This window comes from Lampetra planeri, chromosome 45, assembly GCF_965212315.1.
Source record: "Lampetra planeri chromosome 45, kcLamPlan1.2.h2, whole genome shotgun sequence".
NCBI classification, from domain to species: domain Eukaryota; kingdom Metazoa; phylum Chordata; class Hyperoartia; order Petromyzontiformes; family Petromyzontidae; genus Lampetra; species Lampetra planeri.
Genome location: NC_136151.1, coordinates 7,047,938 through 7,072,023, shown reverse-complemented (window position 1 = coordinate 7,072,023; position 24,086 = coordinate 7,047,938). Strand labels below are relative to the sequence as shown.

At 46.9% G+C, this 24,086-nt stretch overlaps 1 protein-coding gene across 1 annotated transcript; it reads right to left on the bottom strand.

Moving 5' to 3' along the window:
• On the bottom strand, positions 1 to 22,644 carry LOC144733207 (E3 ubiquitin-protein ligase TRIM11-like). Its single transcript, XM_078615001.1, has 6 exons — positions 22,069 to 22,644; positions 18,185 to 18,280; positions 12,404 to 12,637; positions 11,499 to 11,521; positions 10,653 to 10,753; positions 1 to 698 (listed from the first exon to the last, which is right to left on the bottom strand). The coding sequence occupies exons 1-6, from the start codon at positions 22,642 to 22,644 to the stop codon at positions 148 to 150; spliced, it is 1,581 nt and encodes a 526-aa protein (XP_078471127.1). The 3' UTR covers positions 1 to 147.
• Positions 22,645 to 24,086: the final 1,442 nt, after the last annotated feature.

Below are 24,086 nucleotides of genomic sequence, written 5' to 3'. Positions count from 1 at the left end.
GCGTGACGTCATTTATAGATGGTCCCATAGGTGCTCGCTAACAGCACTTGCCCCAAATCTGTTAAGGCTACACAGGGGATCTTTGTTTTTGTGTGCGTGAGTCTGTGCGTTGTGCCCGTTTCTCTGCGCTGTTCACACTCCGTGCTCTCAGGACGCACGACTCAGATCCAGAATCCTCACTGAGTCACCATCATCACCCCACACACTCAGTGCGGGGTAGAGTGGTTGACTAAACGAGTGGTGGACGGAGTGCAGCAGCTCCATGGAGTCGGCGCTGTAAAACGACAGCAGCCCCGCCTCCCAGTGCAGGTGACACCCGACTCTCCGGGGAGGATCCCTCACCGGCACCGAGGTCGATACACCACCATGACGCACGTAGCAGCTGTTGTTATATGTATATAAAACCCAGGATGAGTCGTTCAGTCCCAGGCTGCACTCGTCACCACTCCCTTTCCGTGCGATCGTCCCGTACGCGACTCCAACCTCACAGCTCCCCGCCGCACCCCCCACGTCCACCTCCCAGTAGTGCTGACCCGACGAGAAGCTCTCGGAGCACAGGGCTTGTAGACAGCCATCAAAGCGGTGTGGGTGATCGGGGCGACCCTGGGAGACAGCGGTCCACGTCACCGTCCTGAGGTCCGAGGAAATCTGGAGGTTGTTGTAGGCCGAGTTTGGGTCCACAGTCGGTGAGCGTCCGTCTGCAGTAACGATAATCACAGTAGCCGTGTAACAACAGCACCACTATAACAATAGCACTCGTGCACTAACACGCACGTACACTACAGTAGAGCAATTCATAATGAGCATTGTTATGCAACGTTGTAATGCGTAGCTATCGGTGTGATGACATGTAACGGGCACTTTGTCAATCCGCTGCTGGATGAGGGCCTCCCTACACCGTGCGGGTCGAGGGGGATATTTGACCATACTTCACCACGCCGGTCACCGCGCGTTGGCGAAGTCAGGCGGCGCAGCTGGCGAGAGCACAGAAGTACAGTACAGCGGTGCGTTTGTCTGCCCCGCCATCTGCTGCCCCGCCATCTGCTGCCCCGCCATCTGCTGCCCCGCCATCTGCTGCCCCGCCATCTGCTGCCCCGCCATCTGCTGCCCCGCCATCTGCTGCCCCGCCATCTGCTGCCCCGCCATCTGCTGCCCCGCCATCTGCTGCCCCGCCATCTGCTGCCCCGCCATCTGCTGCCCCGCCATCTGCTGCCCCGCCATCTGCTGCCCCGCCATCTGCTGCCCCGCCATCTGCTGCCCCGCCATCTGCTGCCCCGCCATCTGCTGCCCCGCCATCTGCTGCCCCGCCATCTGCTGCCCCGCCATCTGCTGCCCCGCCATCTGCTGCCCCGCCATCTGCTGCCCCGCCATCTGCTGCCCCGCCATCTGCTGCCCCGCCATCTGCTGCCCCGCCATCTGCTGCCCCGCCATCTGCTGCCCCGCCATCTGCTGCCCCGCCATCTGCTGCCCCGCCATCTGCTGCCCCGCCATCTGCTGCCCCGCCATCTGCTGCCCCGCCATCTGCTGCCCCGCCATCTGCTGCCCCGCCATCTGCTGCCCCGCCATCTGCTGCCCCGCCATCTGCTGCCCCGCCATCTGCTGCCCCGCCATCTGCTGCCCCGCAGCCTGTAGCACCTGCTAGGCAGGGTGTTGACTGCCCCACCACGTGGCCCCGCAGCCTGTAGCACCTGCTAGGCAGGGTGGTGGCTGCCCCGCCACGTGGCCCCACAGCCTGTAGCACCTGCTAGGCAGGGTGGTGGCTGCCCCGCCACGTGGCCCCGCAGCCTGTAGCACCTGCTAGGCAGGGTGGTAACTGCCCCACCACGTGGCCCCGCAGCCTGTAGCACCTGCTAGGCAGAGTGGTGGTGGTGGCTGCCCGTGCGAGCCCTGCCCAGGCCCAGCCCCTGCGGGGCTTTGCGAGGTGCCAGGAGGTGGTGCAGTGAATCGCAGCAGCATCAGCAGCGTGGATATCAACACGCCGTAGCGTCCGTGTGTGTACAACAAACACAACGATCTCCCGTATAACCTTTCACAAAAGTAGCAGCAAGTGCTTTTGGTGAGTGGCTGTGAAGGCCGACACGGCACACGAGGTGGCTGGGGTTGGCCAACACCACGCCCGGCCGCCTTTGTCTCCCCTGTGGTGACGTTTACACACCGCACCAGCTGCTCACTCGTGTGATAGTGTAGTGATGTACACTCGTGTGTGTGATAGTGTAGTGATATACACTCGTGTGTGTGATTGACAGTGTAGTGATGTACACTTGTGTGTGTGTGTGATAGTGTAGTGATGTACACTTGTGTGTGTGTGATAGTGTAGTGATGTACACTTGTGTGTGTGTGATAGTGTAGTGATGTACACTCGTGTGTGTGTGTGATAGTGTAGTGATGTACACTCGTGTGTGTGTGTGAGAGTGTAGTGATGTACACTTGTGTGTGTGTGATAGTGTAGTGATGTACACTCGTGTGTGTGTGTGATAGTGTAGTGATGTACACTCGTGTGTGTGTGTGATAGTGTAGTGAAGTACACTCATGTGTGTGTGTGATAGTGTAGTGATGCACACTGTCTCAGTTAGCTGATGAAAGTTGCAAGCGAGAATTTCATCATCGCTTGCAGCTATGGTTGGCATCGTCCCCCACTCCACCTGATGTCGAGGGTAAATGGGCGAGGTTTAAGACTGTGACTCATGCAGCTGCAATGGCTGCTTTGGGTACGCGGTCCAGACCTCCCCAGAAACCCTGGCTGACAGAGGAGGTGTTCAGGTTAATTGAGAAAAAGCGACAGGCCCACTCTCATCGCATACAGCATCCCACGTCAGAGAATGAGGAGGTTTACCGCAGCCTTCGCTCGGAGGTTCTGAGAGCCGTAAGGCGCTGTAAGCATGGGTGGTGGTCGCGGGTTGCTGAGGAGATGGAGTCTGCCTCAGTGGCCCGCGATCACAAATCACTATTTAACGCCATCAAAAAAGTAACCTGCAGCGCCACACCTATTACCATCATTAGAGGAAAAAACGGTGATCCAATCTCCGACCCCCAGGAACAGGTTTGCAGATTTGCTGAGCATTTCTGTGAGGTCCTGGGGGAGGGAAAATCTCTCAGCCAGGAAAACATCATGGCACAAAGTGGGGATATCCCTGCTGAGGCTGCGGTGCCTCAAATATTGGAAGAGGTCACCCCCTGTGAGTGGCTGGCTGAGGTGCCAGCTGTTGAGGAAGTACTGAGGGCGATCCGGAGTCTGAGACCAGGAAAGGCACCGGGCAGAGATGATCTCCCAAGCGAAATGCTGAGGGAGGGTGGCGTTTGTGCACAGACTGCCCTATATGACATCATAACAACAGTCTGGACCACTGGATGGGTTCCGCAGGACTGGAAGGATGCCCTGGTGGTCCCCCTCTTTAAGAAGGGGGACCGTACCGACTGTGACAACTACAGGGGCATCTCACTCCTCAGTGTGCCGGGTAAGGTCCTGGCAAGGATTATTCAACATCGCCTTGCTAGGCACGCTGAGAAGAGGCTTGCGGAGCCCCAATGCGGTTTCAGGAAAGGGCGGTCCTGCACAAATGCCATATTTTCTGTCCGTCTGCTACAGCAGAGGTGTAGGGAATTCCAAAAAGACCTACATCTCTGCTTTATTGACCTGGTCAAGGCCTATGATACCATCAGTAGGACTGGGCTCTGGGTTGTTCTTCGTGCTTTCGGAGTCCCTGACCCTCTGCTCACGATCATTAAGGACCTTCATGATGGTGAACGGGCCCGGGTAAAACTACGTGGCCGGGAGTCGGAGCCTTTCCCTGTACACCTTGGGGTGCGACAGGGATGTCCTCTGGCTCCCACATTATGTAACATATATTTCGACTGCGTAGTTCGTGAAGCCTTCAATAGCTGTACCGGGGGAATTTCCATTTGGTACAGATATAATGGGAGGCTGATCGACGCCCGGGTGCGATCAAGGGATGGCTCCCTATTGGTCAACCACGTTATGTATGCCGATGATTTGGTAATAGCTGCTCATTCAGAAGAGGAGTTGGAGACGCTGCTGCTGAGACTAGAGCGTGCCACTAAGAGGTGGGGCCTTACCATCAGCCCCACCAAAACTAAGCACCTGCCTGGGTATTTTGTACCATCGGACACTCCACCCCCACAACTCCCAATCGGTGATGGGGCAGTTGTGGAGAGAGTGGAGAGTTTCCCATATCTGGGCAGTGTGCTTATGACCGGCTCCAGTTTATCAGCAGAGGTCTCACTCCGAATCAGTCGGGCGGCAATATCTTTTCATCGGTTGCGTAACGCTGTGTGGAAGCTACCTGGTCTGTCGCTCCGCACGAAGCTTCAGGTCTTCTCGGCTACGGTCATTTCCTCCCTTCTCTACGCTTGCAAAACGTGGACCCCCCCTAATGGAGCATCTTCGCCGGTTGGAAACATTTAGGCTGGCCTGCCTACGATCCATCCTGGGTTTAACCAGGCTGGATTGTGTGAGGAGCTCACAAGTCCTTGAAAGATCTGGGCAAAGTCCCATCAGTGAGCTCCTCCGGCAGGCAAGGCTGCGTTGGCTGGGTCATGTAGCCCGCATGCCCAGCCACCGCATGCCTAAACAGCTTTTGTTCGGCCGGATCGAGGGGGCTAAATGGGCGCGGCACGGGCTAGAGAAGAGATGGAGTGATGTGGTAAAGGAGGACGTGGAGCTGAGTGGACTTGCCGATGACTGGTACCAGCGGTGTCAAGATCGGCCTCAGTGGAGGAGGCTCGTGAAGGACGCTACTGGGCAGTTGGAGGCAGTCGCCCTACAACAACAACGGAGGGCGGAGGAGCGACGCTCACAACAACGAGCGGAGCGCCGGGTGGCTAAAGCACAGCAAGTTGGTACAGTAGGGGGCACAGATGGTGCATCAGCCAGTCATCTCGGTCATCTCGGTCAGTCGACCCGTGGCACCTGGGTCTGCCCCGTGACCTCCTGCCAGCAGGCGTTCGACACTTCACGTGGCCTCAAGGTGCACTTGGCCTGGCACAAGCGTCGTGGTGACGTCACCGCCACTTAGTGGCGAATGGCGGTGGCGGTTGTTGTAGTGATGTACACTCGTTTGTGTGTGTGTGATAGTGTTGTGATGTACACTCGTGTGTGTGTGATAGTGTTGTGATGGACACTCGTGTGTGTGTGTGTGATAGTGTAGTGATGGACACTCGTGTGTGTGTGTGATAGTGTAGTGATGTACACTCGTGTGTGTGTGTGATAGTGTAGTGATGGACACTCGTATATGTGTGATAGTGTAGTGATGTACACTCGTGTGTGTGATAGTGTAGTGATGTACACTCGTGTGTGTGTGTGATAGTGTAGTGATGGACACTCGTATATGTGTGATAGTGTAGTGATGTACACTCGTGTGTGTGATAGTGTAGTGATGTACACTCGTGTGTGTGTGATAGTGTAGTGATGTACACTCGTGTGTGTGTGTGTGATAGTGTAGTGATGTACACTCGTGTGTGTGTGATAGTGTAGTGATGTACACTCGTGTGTGTGTGTGATAGTGTAGTGATGTACACTCGTGTGTGTGTGTGATAGTGTAGTGATGTAAACTCGTGTGTGTGTGTGATAGTGTAGCGATGTACACTCGTGTGTGTGTGATAGTGTATTGATGTACACTCGTGTGTGTGTGATAGTGTAGTGATGCACACGTGCGTGTGTGTGATAGTGTAGTGATGTACACTCGTGAGTGTGTGTGTGATAGTGTAGTGATGTACACTCGTGTGTGTGTGTGATAGTGTAGTGATGTACACTCGTGTGTGTGTGTGTGATAGTGTAGTGATGTACACTCGTGTGTGTGTGTGTGTGATAGTGTAGTGATGTACACTGTGTGTGTGTGTGATAGTGTAGTGATGTACACTTTGTGTGTGATAGTGTAGTGATGTACATTCGTGTGTGTGTGATAGTGTAGTGATGTACACTCGTGTGTGTGTGATGGTGTAGTGATGTACACTCGTGTGTGTGTGTGATAGTGTAGTGATGTACACTCGTGTGTGTGTGTGTGTGTGATAGTGTAGTGATGTACACTCGTGTGTGTGATAGTGTAGTGATGTACACTGTGTGTGATAGTGTAATGATGTACACTGTGTGTGTTAGTGTAGTGATGTACACTCGTGTGTGTGTGTGTGATAGTGTAGTGATGTACACTCGTGTGTGTGTGTGTGATAGTGTAGTGATGTACACTCGTGTGTGTGTGTGTGTGTGATAGTGTAGTGATGTACACTCGTGTGTGTGTGATTGTGTAGTGATGTACACTCGTGTGTGTGATAGTGTAGTGATGTACACTCGTGTGTGTGATAGTGTAGTGATGACTGCTGTGTGTAAACATCGCCACTGGGGAGACAAAGGCGGTCGGGCGTGGTGCTGGCCACCCACCCCTCGTGTGCCGTGCCGGCATTCATAGGAGCTCGCTTACAGCAGTTGCCCCAACAGTCTGTTAAGGCTACACGCTGGATCTCTGTCTATATCAACGTATCGGTATGTATTGATTCGTGTTCTTTTGTAATTAACTTGTTGTTGCCCGTGTAGTAATTTAGATTATGCCTTGGTCTGGTTGTCGAATAAACACTAAAGTTTCATTCGATTCTGAAAGCTTCAGGCTGTAACACTGAACCCTAAGAATTTTAAACGTGTCTGAGTCTGGATCTCTCAGCCTCAAGTACTAATAATTAAATCCTAATAATCTTCGGCATAATCGCGTGTGTGTAAAACACTCTCACAAGCAGGATAGCAACAGCTTCCTCACTTGATCGTACACACACGTGTGGTGTTAATAGAGCCCATGTAAGAGTGATGTACACTCGTGTGTGTGCAGTGTCATATTATCCTAGTAGCAAAAGTAGCTACAAATGCTACGGGCCCGTGCACTTTCGAGGGCCTAAATGCTTTCAAGCTGTCAATTCCGCTTCAGTGATTCTGCACTTGCTCTATTGCTATAGTACTATACTGCCTTCAACTTTATGAACGACTGGGTGTTTAAGGTTATCGATTTGTCGTATTATCTGGTAGTATAGCAAATGAAAAATGCAATTACTTTACTGTGCAAGTTAAAAATGCGTGTTTTTTATTTATATGTAGGGCCCCTTAATAACATATGCTACAGGCCCTGCACTAGTTTATTCTGGCACTGCACACGTGTGCTGTTAATAGAGCCCATGTAAGAGTGATGTACACTCATTTGTGTGTGCGCTATATATTAATGTATAGGTATAATGTTACATATTTTATTGTAATTAACGTTTTGCCTGCGTAGTGATTTGCACAGTGGTGGGAATCCGGTTTTAGGTAAGCATCCATATGGGTAGATTTCCTGTAGACAGATGGGCTCATTGAACCATCAGGTCTGCTTTTAATTAGGACATCCAAAAAGGGTAGCTTGCCATCTTTTTCGACTTCCATGGTGAATCTGATGGCTGGGTGTATGGAATTGATGTGGTCGACGAATTGGTTTAGACTTAGAGCAAGCCGGCCATGTGGCCAGATGACAAAAGTGTCATCCACGTACCTCTTCCATAAGGTCGCGCGTAGAGTGGCAGTCTGGATGGCGTCAGTCTCAAATTTCTCCATGAAAACGTTGGTTACAACCGGAGATAGGGGGGAGCCCATTGGGGTGCCCTCAGTTTGTTTGTAGAAAGTTCCATTCCAGCTGAAGTATGTATTGCTTAAGCAGTGTCTCACCACGGGGGGTACCTCAGTATTCAGTCCTTGATTAAAATTTCCCTCCCTTTATTACTGGTAATCCTACTTCCTCCCTTTATCACTGCTAATCCTACATAATACACTAGCATAATATGACTTTGAGACCCCCCACCACCTACACATTCCACAAGGAGTGACTAATCCCATATCTGCATTTTCCATCAATATGCTTAATTCCGGTGTTGATATGTAAACTCCTTTGTCAAGGCGCTCTCCTCCCCCCGACCCAGCTTAAATATACGCTGCCAAGCTTGGCGGTGTTCATTGGGACGCTGTCTTTCCGACAGCTCTGTTTCTTCACCTGAGGACGGCTGCTTGTGTTGTGGTCGAAACGTCGTGAGCATTTTAATTTTATTATGTTTTATTATTTTTATTTTATTATTTCCCTTCTACGTGACTTTACCGAAAGAACCAAGAAGATGAATCCCTGCAGTCACGAAAGCTTTAAATCGAAATACAACTATAGCATCTGTGTGTTAAACATATACACGCAAAATAGCAACAGCACGTCACTCAATAATATACGCGTGTAGTGTTCATAGAGCTCATTTAATAGTTAATTAAACTCGTTTAAGGTTAATCTATTAACGTCTTAGCAATACAGTAGTGTACATGGGCAGTGGTAATTTACTGTCATGCATATACAGTCTATTAAAACACAGTTTTATCTGAGTCTGGCTCTGTGAGCTTCGCGTATGAACGCTGAACCCTAAGAATTATCAAAGGTGCATCAGTCTGGATCTAACAACCTCAAATCGCAATAATCCTCATGAAGTGTGGTCATGAGACTCAGGTTGATTACTGAACACTATGCATGCTAATTGTGCCTCAGATAAGCTACGAATGGACTCATCTGTTACAATGGAATGGACACATCGCCCATTCCTTATTCATCAATGTTAAATGAATCATAATTTTCACGATTTTACTGAGAGTCTCTCCTCATGCCTTATCCATTTCTCGTGTAATAACGGGTGATATAACAGCCAAACTTGACTATATATGAGCGAGTGTGGGGGAGAGCAGGTGGGGGTGCTATTGGACATTTGAACTTGACAATGAAAAGCAGCAGAGCGTGTGTCTAATTAGGGAAAGTTTTCAATCAGTGCAGTGGCACCTATTGTGATAAATTGTTCAGATGCATGAACACTGACACATTCTGACAAATTTTCCGATAAGCACAGTTGGCTCAGTATGTTGCAACATAAGTTCAACATACATACAAATTACATTTAACAAAAGCTTAAAAGTGCACAGATAAGGATGGAGAAGTACACACTTGTAATTAAACTGACAAGACAGAAAGAGGAGCCCGTGCATAAGGGAACACATGCAAATCATATAACATAATATAAGCTACTAAGAAGACTGCCTTAAAATAAAAAATATAGTAGTGGACGTTTCGGGCAATGGCCCTTTTTCACTTCACGTGTAAAAATATACGTGTGCTCTGAATAATGTGTTGACCTGTTTTGTTATTTGTGATTGTGCATCGTTGCCGATGCGGCGGCAGCATCATAAAAGCATTTGGTAAGTTAAAAAAAGTAGGGGCGCTATAGAATGGCTTGATGCCGACATCACAAGAGATTGGTGCCAGAAAGATGTGGTCACTGCTTGAGCATATTGGCACTACAAAGTAGAGAGAAAAGTGGAAACAGATTACGGAATATGCAGTGGATACCTACTTCAGGCTATCTGCCAATAGATAGTGATGATTGACTCGTAGAGACCCAAAGACTTAGTGATCCATAGAGACTCACAGATCCAGAGATATATGCAGAGCTGTTGATACTCATTGAGACTCGTAGATACTCTTTGAGACTCGTAGAGACCAATAGCGATTCATACAGACTCATAAAGCAAGACCTAACACAGAATGAAAAAAGAGATAGGTGCCAGAAAAATGTGGCACAAGACAGAGGAAAATGGATACAAATTACGAAATTTGCATTGGACACCTACTACGGACTATGTGCCCATGGTGACGATAGTGAGGAGCGCTCAGGCGGGACACATCGCCAGAAGGGACGAGGTCTGGTGGTCGACACTAATGAGGGAGCAGCAGCCCATGGTGAGTGTTTGCCAGAGAGATGGAGCGACGATGTGAGAGCATTAAGCTAGGGCACTCTAGAAATGTAAAATGAGATAAGGAGTAACTACATCATCACTTGTGGAGGCATTCATCCAGCAGTGGAGAGATCATGGATGATTATGAAAATGTTGATGGCATTACTCCCGTGCGACAGAAGCTGAGTTTTCTACGTTATTGAGCTACACTCTACCTCCGCCACTGATATCGATGCCCTCACCCCTGTTTGAGAGTGAATTGAGTGTCATGAGTGGTGAATGTTGGGTTTGTTGCTCAGTAATTGGAGACTAAGCTAAGGCTAGACTCATTGCACTTGAGGACATTGGCTATCCTAGATAGGAGTTAGAATTGGAGATTGAACCCAGGGACCTGCTATTTGGACTTGGCTGTTTCAAAAGCACAGTCCTCCCCCTTGCACTGAGACAGGTTTGATTAACTCATTGGGGAAATGATGATGATGAATATGATATCATCTGTCACTACAAAAACAAATATATTTAATTTAAATCTTCCTGGATTTATTTGTATGTGTGTGTCTATCCTTTGGTCTGTCTCCTTGTGACTAGGGGTGCATCGGCCAGTCATTTCAGTCAGTTGACCCATGGCACCTGGGTTTGTCCCGTGACCTCCTGTCAGCCAGCGGTCGTTCGACACTTCACGTGGCCTTAACGTGCACATAGCCTGGCACTAGCGCCGTGGTGACGTACCCGCCACTTAGTGGTGAATGGCGATTGTTGTTGTCTCCTTCTATATGTCCGTTTATGACCTCTGATTAGCACGGTTGGCTATGTACGGTGGAAAATAAGTTGAACATACATACGTGTCTTGGCCGTGTAAATGTGAACTCACGTGGTGCAGACAGCTTGAGCTTCTCAATGACTCCACTCAGCCAGCTCACGTCACCCACAGTCAAGTCACTCGGAAGAGCAGGTGGTGAGGGGTGCTCAGTCCTAAGCACACGGGGGAGGGAGAGAGGACTTGACACTATCACGTGTCAACACGTAGACAACAAACAGTGCAGACACAGCACTGATACAGCACAGGGTAGATGAGTAGAATAAAATCACTTTAGGGTAGAATCCTGCAGGAGGTGGGCAGGGTAATGTTCAATATTAAGCTTATTTTGATTTGTACCAAGGTTGTCCCGCTTAGCTAGTTGCCCGGCTATCTTATGAAGGAGATCCGTGGTGCGTGAGCACAGCAACAATGAAACAAAAGCGTCAATGTTGCAGAGAACGAGTACAGGGTCCTTAATAAATATTGCTCAACTATGGACAGAGGAAGATGGATGCATTGAAGCATACAATATAATTTTTCACAGACACGGGGAGACAGAGAAAAGACACGGAAACCCTTGTGCTCAGCCACTGTGTTGCTAAACTCTGCAATAATACCCCCTTGACTTTAGGTGCTAAAAACATTTTAAAGTAAAGATCCTACACAACGGACTGTGCCACCATAGGGTACAAGTTAGATATACAGTAGCAGAAACCAATAGTAGTAGAGACCAACAAAGGAGGTGGAACAAAGACATGGACACAGGAGACACACAAAGACCTCGAGAGAGAGACAGACATGGAGATAGACACAGCAACACTCGCCGATTCTTTACTGAATTCTTCAAATCCCTCTCCTACTAACGCATTCATATGGTGAGCAAACCCAGCCTCAGCCTGTGTTCGTGAACTAAGGTACCTCTCTGTCTTCTTCATATGACCCTGTGAAAGAAAAAATGGACAGAGATTGATCAATAATATAAGATAAATTTAACCATAGATGGACAGGAGTGATCAGAGTGTATTATTGTATTAATGTACAACACGATGAGAATAGGAACCAGAGCAAGAGCATTCATGGGATGATGACCAAAATAAGGAAATGGCGAGGGTAGTGAAAGAGATCTTGGAAAAGAAACAATTTGATGAAAATCAAAATGTGTTTATGGGATGAAGATGCACACAGACTCTCTTTGTAGATTAGTCACTTCCTTTGTTATCAGTACGTGTATTGTAAGTGTAATGATACGTGTTCGTTTGTCATTAGACCTAAAATAATATCATTTTATCAGCACCAAGGCTCCGACAATGCTATGCAGGAGGGCATTTGGCACAGTTTGGCTCCCACTATTGCAGAGTGAGGTCGTGTCGCTACTGTTCTCTGCGGTGGCTACAATGTTTTAAAAACCAATGCGCTATGCCTCTCTGAATAAATATTACGCTAAATTCTAGCGTGTTCCAATATTCAACGGTGAATGGGAGCCACGCTGCAACTTGCAGATGTCTGAGAATTGGAAAGGGTTAACCACCGTATTGTAGGACACCACATTTCTCTTATTTACTCACACTAAACGTCCATGAAATATACTTGCTTGGTCTCTATTCCCAGGTTCCTATAACCGTGTGTTCGTTTTTATTTGCTCTACTATCGAAGCTGTCAGTAGCCAGTCACTGTTTGTTCCAAGTCTTGGGGCCTGTGCTCGGCAACCATTGTTGAACTCACATAGATGTGTTCATATACATTAACCCTTTAGCCAGGAGTTTCTCTACTGCTGAGGGCTCTGTCAAACTGGGACACTCGCCCAGGCTCCACAAGCGCTCTACCTGCAGAAACGTGAGCGAGTCCCTCTCCTCCTGCAGAGCGCGCAGGCGTGTGGCTGCTGCCTGGAGCTCGTTGATCTCGCGCTCGTAATGAGTGATGTTCTCCTCGATCCGGGACAGCAGCTCGCGCCCCTTCACGTCCACACGGTCCAGAGCTGCCCTCTCGTCCTCATTCAGCGTCGCCCTCATGCGGGTGAACTCACCTGCGATGCGAACCTTGGTCTGGGCCATGGAATTCTGCAAAGGGTGTGTGATGAATTCTATCAATTTACTTTTTCAGAGCCCTATTACCAGGTGGGATAGTGGAGGTAGGTCCACAAACTAAACCAAGGCATATTTAATAGTCGGCCCAGGTTTATCTAAACCGTGCAGTATGGCGTAATGAAGAGCAACCCAATACGGCCACATTCTGTTACAAATCAATTCCTACCACCCGAACACCGAAGCCAACTCCCAAGCTGTGCAAGTCAAACCTGGGAAGTTGTCAACCCTAATGAGGAGGGAGTTGACCAGCGCAACTAAGTATGGCCACACTAGCCTCAATGATTAACACGATGTTGGGAAGCCTTCATCCAGGTGTTTTGATCATTATCTGCAAACTATTAATATAATCGATAAGCACACAAGTCGCCTACTTCATAGATCTGTCTTTCCACCTAAACAATACAAGTATGTTGTGCACAATCTGTCAGCCCCATGGCTATTTGGTAATGCATAATTTTAGCAGAATTGCTTCAGTAGAAGCAAACTCTGGACCTGTTTTGACATGGAGTGTCTCATTAGCAGAGTCAGGCTCGCATGAATCAATGCTGCTGACCTGCCAAAAATGATATGCAATGACCATATTTTCATATGGATCCTAATCAGATGCAAAATTATATGATGCATGAACCTCTCTAGTTTCCTGTACTGAATCAATACTTCTTAATGCATGTACTCTCAGTTAGTGGGGCTGATGGGATTTTTTAAGTTTCTTACATGCATCATTTTTACGTAGAGACAGATATATGAAGATGTAATGTCTGCTTATCCGTTTGTATTAATATTCTCCATAACATGGTTATTTTGTGTCAATTATTAATACCATCAGGTGACTTGGTGCCCTCTTTCAAAGCAGCATTTGCGTTACATTGGAAATCTATGCAGGTGACAACAAAAATAACAAGCGTATAGCAATAGAGTTGAAGACGTAAAATGTAGACGCAATTAGGTAATTATCCTTACCATTAACATGTACGACACCGATACTCAATCACGAATACATGATACATTCATACGAACTTAAATGCAATAAAACAGGTTTTAAATCTGCATGACTTATACATTGTTTTTGCTTCATAGTGGTTCCTGCATTCACTGTTGTGACGAACGTTGTGTACAAATTGACAGTGGACATTAATAATTGTGTTTTATTGTTTTCTGGGAGAGAGTTAATGAGTGTGAGAGAGATCAGCTTACGGTTAGAGAGTACATAGATCAGGGGGAGGTGCTTAGACGTGCAGAGCCAGGCACTCCATATGTAGCGTCGGATCGTGTACGCGCGTGTGTAGCGCTGTGGATGGGCTGCACTAATTCGCAATGGCGGACAATGCCCATCAGGGGGGTACCGCGAACTGGCGGGAAAAGCTGTTACGATCCACAGCCCGGGAGGGAGGGGGCTACGGGGTGTTCCAGGATCTCCCGGGGCCCCTCCCAACAGGAGGGGGCTGCGGGGTGTCCTGGGATCCCCCGGGACCCCCACCCTCCTGGAACTCAAGGGGGCGTAAACAGAGGATGACACACCGGAGAGGTGTATAAAAGCCGGACCTGACGTCACATCTGGGTTGGGCGGCGACCAATCTGTGGCCGCCTCGTCATCACCAGTGCGACCGCTGCCCGTGGCCTCCATCTTGCTGCGACATCATCAGCAGCGGGGGCCGCGGAGCTCTTAGCCGGCCAGCTGCAGCCCGTACAGCAACGCTTGCTGCCGCTACAAGTATTTTCAGCTGCCAGTGGCGACTGGGCTGCGGTCCAGCGTGGGTTCGACTCCCACAGGGAGATGACCGGGTGGTCGGAGGCAGAGGCGCTCCGTGCCCTCCCGGCCTTGCTGGACAATGACGCCTTGGCGTCATTCATCACGCTGCCGCTGCAGGAACACTCCACTTTACAAGGTGCCTTTCGGCACATACAGGCCATTTATGGTCCACCGTCTGACACCTGTCACCGTTTAGACATTCGGACCTGGACCACCATGGAGTCGGCCCTGGCCTACCGCAGCGCGCTGCTGGCCCTGGCGCGGGCCAAATACCCGCGCATGGACCAGGAAGGCATCGACTCCCTCGTCCTGCAGAAGCTGCTGCGCCTAGGTCGTGAGCTCCGTGTCGTCCTCCCAGCGCCTGACGATGACGACTTCTCCTCCCTGCGAGCTGCGCGAAGTATTCACGTGCACCTCCTGCTGCAGCGGGATGCAACCATCGCCGCCTGTGCCATTGACACCGGCGACTCCGAGGAGGACCAGCATTCTGCGCGGGCCTTTGCGTCTGCCTCGACGGGTGGCTGGCGATCAAGCAGCAGTCAACCATGCGAGGACATGCGCCGCCCCGAACGGGGGACCCCGCCCTCGGACGGCTCATCGGTGGTCTGTTACAACTGTGGCCTGTGGGGCCAGGTCTCCTCTGGCTGCCGGGCTCCCTGTCGCGGCAACGCAGGACCTCGGGCTCAGGACTGGCGACCACCATCGACTCCGCGACAGGCTCAGGCAAGTCGCGGCACCTCATACTCTCGGCCCCCACACGACACACATGCAATCCATCACCTTATGTGGGTTGGGCGTGCGACGGACGGACGGGAGCTGATAAAGGGGTGTAACGATTGGGCGCTAGGACCGGGTCAGTGGTCCCAGTTGGCTGAGGAAAATCCTGAACAGCATGCATGGAGACCAGCAAGAGAGCACACAATTACTGCTGCAGGACGGGCTAAAAAAACATTTTTTTAGCTCAGAGGGCTTTTCGGCGTTTTGCACCTCCACCCCCCCCCCCCCTCCATGTGTACAGTTTTTACTATAGAGTTTTAGTTACCACTGTATAGTCAGTAGATACTATTATAGAGTCGGTAGACACTACTATAGAGTCAGATACTACAATAGAGTCAGTAGATACCTCTATAGTCAGTAGACAGTACTATAGAGTCAGATACCACTATAGAGTCAGTAGATACTACTATGGAGTCAGTAGATACTACTGTGGATTCAGTAGATACTACTGTAGAATCAGTAGATACTACTATGGATTCAGTAGATGCTACTGTAGAGTCAGTAGATACTACTGTAGAGTCAGTCGATACTACTGTATACTACTGTAGAGTCAGATACTACAATAGAGTCAGTCGATACCTCTATAGTCAGTAGACAGTACTATAGAGTCAGATATCACTATAGAGTCAGTAGATACTACTATGGAGTCAGTAGGTACTACTGTAGAGAGTCAAAATATACTTCTATAGTTAGATACTGCTATAGAATCAGATACTACAATAGAGTCAATAGATACCACTGCAGAGTCACTAGATACTACTGACTATTTATGTAGGGTGTGTAGGTATATATGCCTACAAATAAAAATTGTGTGGCGGGGGGGTAAACTTATTTTTGGAGGGGGGGTGGACAATTTTTGGAAACCTTTTAGATCAACTATATTTTTATTTAGGCCTTCTGTAAGGCTCTTATAATTTTGTTGACAAACAAATGGACAGACAAACGGAACGATGGGCTTTTATAACACTATGTAACACAATTTTTGTTCCTGGGTAGTAAGTATTATTTAGTAATTACTTATGCCTAAAAAGTATAGAAAATGGCTATTATTCCCCATAAACTATGCTTTTGTGACCAGGACAGTGATATTTAGAAAATTACCTATTTTCAATGAGAAAACGGGTGAATTTGTGTCTTTTTGTTCACATAAAGTAAGAAAACAACAACATATGAATAAAAATTAACATGTATTTATACTAAAGTAATACAAAAAATACTACTAAAGATTTAGAAGTGAGAAGTTTTTCGAGATTTACGATTATACTGTAAATCGCTTTCACGAATCAGCCCCCAAATGTAGTCTCCCATCATGTTCTCATTATACTGTCCATGGTAGCGGCGTTCAAAGTCCAGTATATCCTGGTGGAAGCACTCGCCTTGTTCCTCCGAGTACGCTCCCATGTTCTCCTTGAATTTATCAAGATGAGCATCAAAGATATGGACTTTGAGGGACATCCTACAGCCCATGGTGCTGTAGTTTTTTACCAGAGTCTCAACCAGCTCCACAAAGTTTTCAGCCTTGTGATTGTCCAGGAAGCCCCGAACCACTGCGATTAATTTGTTCCAAGCTGCATTATCCTTACTAGTGAGCTTCTTGGGGAATTCATTGCACTCCGGGATCTTCTTTATCTGTGGTCCGACGAAGACACCGGCTTTGACCTTTGTCTTAGACAGCTTAGGGAAGAAGTCTTGAAGGTACTTGAAGGCTGCCGACTCCTTATCAACAGCTCTGACAAATTGTTTCATAAGGCCCAATTTGATGTGCAGTGGTGGCATCAGCACCTTCTGAAGGGTCCACCAGTGGCTCCCACTTGACGTTGTTCCTCCCCACAGAGAACTCGGTCCACTGTGGCCAGTCCCGCCTGTGGTAGTGCGCCTTGGTGTCCTTGCTGTCCCAAAGGCAAAGATAGCAGGGAAACTTGGTAAAACCGCCTTGGAGACGCATCAGGAATGCCACCATTTTGAAGTCTCCGATGACCTCCCAGCCCTACTCATCATACTTCAAGGCGTCCAGCAAGGTCTTGATGCTGTTGTAATCCGCTTTGATGTGCACCGAGTGAGCCAGGGGAAGAGACGGGTACTTGGAGCAGCACGGCTTTGAGGCTCCTGGATGAGCTGTTAATGAAGAGTCGCCACTCATTCTGGTTACAGGCGATTCTGATAAGCTTGAACAGACTGGTCACATTGTGGCAGAATCAGAGCCCATCTTGACGAGTGAAGAAGCTGCAAAAAGGTTGGTGACGCTTTCTCTAATCTGCGACTTGCACAATTTCATCCAACAAGTTGATCAGGCATATCTCTTCAGGTCGCATCTGGTGTTTGTCAAATTTAACTGCTGATTTCATATTTTTATCCAAATCTTTATTTGTTTCGTTAATTCCTTGTTTTTTTTATTTAATACAAGTGTTGCTCCATATCGTTTTATTTTATAGGGCGCTATAGTGGCAAGATGTTAACTACCTTGCCTGGTAAACAGGAGGTCGTGGGTTCGATCCCGATCCAAGCCCTGATGCCTGTATTTTTGGAGTTTGCATGTCTCTTGATCCCCTCCAGGTCTTCCGGTTTTCCTCCACATTTAGAATCAACATGCATTTAGAGTATTTGGCTGCTATACATTTTCACATGATGGATGATAAACCGCTTCATTGAGCTATCATTTGTAGCCAGGTCGCTTCTGAAAAAGAGCTAATAGCTCAGTGGGCCTTAGCTGGTAAAATAAAAAGTTTAGTTTTTTATCTCACCCATTGCAAGTCATTCGAGTTATCCTGTGAAATGCTTTGCAGTCACACAATATATGAATGTTTTTATATAAATTAGCATTTTTAGTTGCATTTCAAGCAACTATAGCCATAATAATTAGATATCCTGCATAGTTACTACACATTGACTCAAGACTAGCAAAGTTAACTTGAATCTATGGAGTTGTCCTCACAGGGAGTCACAGACTCCACGCAGGGTGGAGGTCACAGGGTCACAGAGCCCATGCGTGGCACCTGCACGTCCTTGCGAGTGGCCTTCATCCGTCCCACGAATGCCTCCGCCTCCCCCCTCTTCTCCTCCACCGCTCGGGTCTCCTCAACGACTCCACTCTGCAAAAGACGAAGGCACCAGAGGAGACTCCTATCCCTGAGCGGCCCCCTCTCAGCCTCACTCCGCATGGAGCCCTCCTTAGTGATCGCTCTATTATGCCCACCAGAAGCGGTCAGGCAGTCAGCCCAGACTGACTGAAAATAAGATAAACTCCTTAATTTTTTTTTAAGACAACGGTTTTATTTTAAAGTGCACTAAAAAGTAACAAATTATTTTCTTTCAGCCATCACCAGCTGATCGGAATATTTTTGGACATTTGTAACTAAAACATAAAACCGTGGGGCACTCCTTGAATATTTTTTATGCATAATGAGCTGCTTTAAAATTTAGGATTTTGATCAAAGTTTATTTGTGTGATACAATGTATGCCAAAATTATAGTCAATCATTAGTAGTAGAAGGCAAAATATCATTTAAGTTTGCCATGAAGTGTAGAACACTTGCAAGTGTTTTGAGTATAATAACTAAATCTGTATTACTAGCTCTTTCTGCTCGTATCCGTGTTGAACTGTTTTTTCAAGTGTAGTTGACTGAAAAGTGATTAAAAGCATACCAAAACCCATTGTTTTTTTCTCACCTTCCAATGGCAACTTCTGTTCTTGGTGACAGTATATTAGTGGAAGGGAAGAGAAGTGCATAAATGACATGTACATTTAATATCTGGATATAGATAATAAAATATATCTTTGGGTATCCCCTAATATAATAAAAGCATAGTAGATTTGTAAAAAATATATTTCGAAGATATTTGTCAAGTGTTTGAAATTGTAAATATTGTATCTATTATTTATGCATTTTTTTATTTCCCTATGATAATCAAGTGGACATGTGTGTTTCAATTGCTTCAATTACTTATGTTGTTAAGTTCTAACTTTTGATAAGTAAAAATTGCTCGTCAAGATTTGCAGATGAATGGTGAACTTTCTATTATAATTTCATACTAGCCTTTTTATTATTGATACGCGATATTCCATATCATGCATAGTCTACATTGCCTCGGACCTTATAGCTCACCTTGTTATTGTCAAAGCAGATACCACTCCCTTCATATTGTGAGACTTCAGTTGACAAAGGAATGCTAGAAGATAGTTCATATTATACTTGTTTCCAACTCTTCACAACCTAAATACTAGAATTTTAGCATGGAATTGGTTATATGATTCCAAACGTACTACTAACACATACAGCCATCTCAAGCAACTATGTAGCATCATGACATTGTTGATAGTAGATAGAGATATCCGCGCTATATTATTAGAAATTTCGATTTAAAGCTTTCGTGACTGCAAGGATTCATATTCTTGGTTCTTTCAGTAAAGTCACATAGAAGGGAAATAATAAAATAATAAAAATAAAACAATAAAATTCTCACAACTTTTCGATTGCAACACAAGCAATCATCAGGTGTGAAAACCACAGCAAGAAATTTTGAAAAAAGTGGCGGGTTTTTTCCTAACAGTAGCACCACGGATAGCAACTAGCGGTTGTTCAGACGGACGAGTCCATCTATGCTCGGTACGGAGGAGGGGGGAGAGAGAGGAAGAATTGAATGCGGTCTGAAAGTCACCGTAAGCGTGAACACAATCAATTAAGACCCGAAATGGTTTATTACATCCTTCCAATGATTGCTAAGCCAGAATCCATCTTCTCGGTTGAAACACAGAGACAATTTCATTCTATTAATTTCTGCTAACGCTTCATTATTGCATGGTGTGTTTCCGGTCAGTTTTCAGTTGTCCAAATCTTAAATTTAAAGTCCATCCGGCGAGCAAACACGACTTAAGGCCACATATGCCTGACCTACTTCGAAGAGCTTTGATCTCAAGTACACGACTGCATGATGCACTGTACATCCTTGCATTTTGTGCACTGTCGATGTCCATGATAGAATTAGTGGCAGCATTCTTCGTTCAGCTGTACCATAGCCACGATTAGCAGGGAACTGAACTGATTTGGGCTTAATGTCGTGTGTGCCGTCCTTGCCAAAGTCTATTTCAACTTGTGCAATTGTGCACGACTAGGAATAGGCCAAGTTCTTTTTGTGATATATCCAAATGCACCAGTTACAAGTCCTTTAGAGCATCAATGTTGGATCAAAACATGACTTTGTCTCCTATACATATTATACATACACGTGGCAAGCCTCCAGTCTTATTTATGTCCTTTGGAATTATTGTGTTCATTTGGATATTTTCAATATTTCTCGTGGCATCCAGTAATTGATCTTGTGCTGTTATTGTGTACATAGGTGTTAAGAGCTCTGAAGTATTGAAGCACTGCTTCATTATGAGCATTCACTTGATTATTCGTTGGATAGATTCGCAGAGCTTTATGGCAAACTGTCCAAACACTTCATGATTATTTGTCAAGAATCTCATAAGTGCGTTTAATCGAATCATGAAGTGTCGAGTGACTATGACAGGATACTGTTCAATCAATCGTTGTGTGGCGGGTCTTTCATCAGCTATTACGAGTGCCTTGCGCATATCAAGCCAATTCAAATCATTGCAACTGAATGTCCCGAAGTATGTCGGTGGTCCTATTGAACGTATTTGTCCAAACAATCCATTCAGCGCTGTTTGCCAATATGCAGCTGATCCTCGACTCGTCGAAAAGGCTTTCATACAAAAAATGTATAGCTTTAAACGAGCCAAGTAATTCATTAATTCATGGAGAATTTTATTCAGGCATGCATTGTGTTTGGATCTGAGTGTGTGTGCAAAATTTAGGATCGATTGGACAATGGGAACTGAACGACATTTTTATGAGATTTAACCACGACATACAAACAACTCTGGACTCGTACGTTGGTATTAATATATTTTTTTCACAAAACCTGTTCGCAAAGCACTCGTCAAATAAGGCTTGCATACAAAATATTAATTGCTTTAAACGAGGCAAATAGTGTATTAATTGATGCCGATTTTTATTCAGGAATGCATTGTCTCTGGAATTGAATATGTGTGCAAAATTTGGGATCGATTTCAGAACGGGAACTGGACAACATTTTGATTACAATATTTGACCAGGACATACAAATAGAGGAATTAAGTGTAATCACCTTTTTTACTTTTTAGTGCACTTTTAAATACAAACGTTGTTTAAAAAAGAAAAATGTAAGGAGTTTTTTTCACATCTTCGTTTAACTCACCGTCGACAAGTACGTCAATGATGCGACGCCTGCTCCCACATCAATGCTTACTTGAAATAATTTGTTATTTAATAGAGGAATCTTCAAAGTGCAGTACTAATTTGTTTTGTGTGGCGTGATGGTGGCCGTAACTCGTTCACACAGAGCAGGTGCACCTGAGACACGCGGCGCCTGCTTTTTGTGCAAGGCGATTCGACAGTTTAGGGACCGCGGAGTTTTTTACCTCACATAAATATAAAATTAATAAGCCGTCCAAACAAAAAATGTAATGGCTTGAACGGAGGCAATTAATTGATTAATTGGTGCCGATTTTCATACAGCCATGCATTGTCTCTGGATCTGAGTACGTGTGCAAAATTTTGAATTTATTGGACAACAGGAAGTAGACTAACTTTTGATCACAAGATTTGACCACGACAAACACAAGTGAAGTTAAATAAAACCATTGAGAAAGGCAAAGGACCATGGAGAGAGAATCAACCCACGGTGATATTTGTTTCATGAGATTTTTACATTATTCCCAGTAACACTGATGCTTTACATCCCATGTTATTATGCGCAGTGACAGCTTTAATCGGCTCTTGTTGTGGTATCGTTTGTCTGCACCCGAGTGGCTCTCACTCCATGAGGGCCTCACCTTCCGTGTCTCGTGTTCAACCTTGAGTGTGATGACCCGATGTCCTATGTGGTCTCCTGCGATGGTGCAGTCCCTGCACACGAGCCTCTCGTGTGCAGCGTCTGCAACTTCCTGCTTGCAGAAGAACCTGTAAGGGTCCCCATGCTGCTTGCATCTTCGTTCCTCCAGATTCGCAATGGGAGCCACAAGGTCGTGGCCCTTCAACCCGAGATTCTCCACGTGAGGCTTTACGTGCATCACACAGTAGGACATCTCACATTTCAGGCAGGTCTTCACTGCGGGAGTCTTCCTGTCATTACAGACGTCACACAGAACAGGGGAGGCCATCTTCTCTCCAACTCTGAGCTGCTCCACCAGGTTGGCGAGTGCCACGTTCCTCTTCAGCTGGGGTCGCTCAGGGAAGGCCGCTCGGCACTGCGGGCAGCTGAAGCTGCTCGCTGTCTCCCAGGCACCGTCCAGACACCGGAGGCAGAACGAGTGTCCGCAGCTCAGCGTGGAGGGGCAGTCAAACGTGCCCAGGCAGATGGGACAGCTCATCTCACTGTCGACACAATCACTGGGAGACGCGCTCGCCATGGCCCATGGCTTCTCTCGGACTCAGTCGCTCGCCGCGGCTCACGGAGGAGCTATCGCAGCATCAGCAGCTCACACAGCAGTGGAGACGAACAAGGAAATGAACTGACTTCACCTGCAGTTAAGTTATAAATACCTCGAGACACGCCCTGGAATGTTCCACACGGCGGCTGGGCTCACCTGTGTAGACGTGGCGTTACAGTCACGCACTGTGTAATAGCTAAAACGTATTTTTGTGTTTAGTTTGTTGTCCTTCCCCTGCACTTAAATTAGCACGGTTGGCTACGTACGGTGTGGAAGAAGTCCAACAAACATACATAGCTTTGACCGGTCTCAAGTGATATAATATTTGTACAAACAAAACCCAGCAGCAGCAGCCAGGGACACAGCGATAATGGTTTGTCCCACAGGCTGATTGACCGGCTCGGTCAGGCTGTGTGTATTGCCACAGTGGCACCGCACCTTGTGCAAACATTCTGATGGTAAAGGTTAACTAGTTTTTTTCCCATCTGTGTTTTCATTCATTATTTTTTATTGCAAGGCCTGTTTGTTTAAGCTTCACAGTCTGTAATCGTCTTCAACCTTTATCAACTAATAGTTAACTACTGGCTTCATGCATCCTCTGTTCATCTGTCAATAATTGTTTCGTTTTTTTATTCTGACTACACCGTATTATGCTGAGTGGACGGTGGTTGTATGTATGTTGAACTTCTTTCTCACCGTACGTAGTCAACCGTGATAATCGAAGGTGTGTGGGTGAGTGTGTAGGTCAGTGAGTGATTTAGTGTGTGGGTGAGTGGTTGGGTGAGTGGGTGTGTGGGTGAGTGTATCTTGAACTTATTTCACATCGTACGTAGCCGCTCGTGATAATCGAAGGTGCGAGTGGGTGGTGGTGGTGGTTGAGTAAGTGGGGGGGGGGTTATTTGGTGAGAGGGAAGACAGATGGGCAGGAGGATGGCGTGAAGGGTGGACGAGCAGGCGGTGAGGGAGAGCTGGAGGAAGAGTAGCTGAGAGGGGCATGCGGTTGAGTGGTTGGGTCACTGGGTGGGTGGCCTCACGCATTTCCACAGCGAACAGCCCCTGGCTAAACAAACATCGTGGTTCATTTAAGCTTATTATCTGTATGACTTTCACCGTCTATTTTCCTATTATGCGTAAAAAAATCAAGGATTTAAATCTTCATAACCTAAACAATATATATTCATCACCTATTGTTAATGTTAAGATTTGACATCCTGGAATCGCTGAGTTTGGATGATTCTATAAAACATTTTTTTATTTGACCAGGTAAGGCCCACTGAGGTATATAGCTCTTTTCAGAAGCGGCCTGGCCACAATTGATAGCTCAACGACGAGGCTTATTACGTGGACATTTCTAGCAGCCAAACACTCTAAACGCACGTGTCTAAGTGAGGTGGGAAAAATTGGAGGACCGGAGACAAATT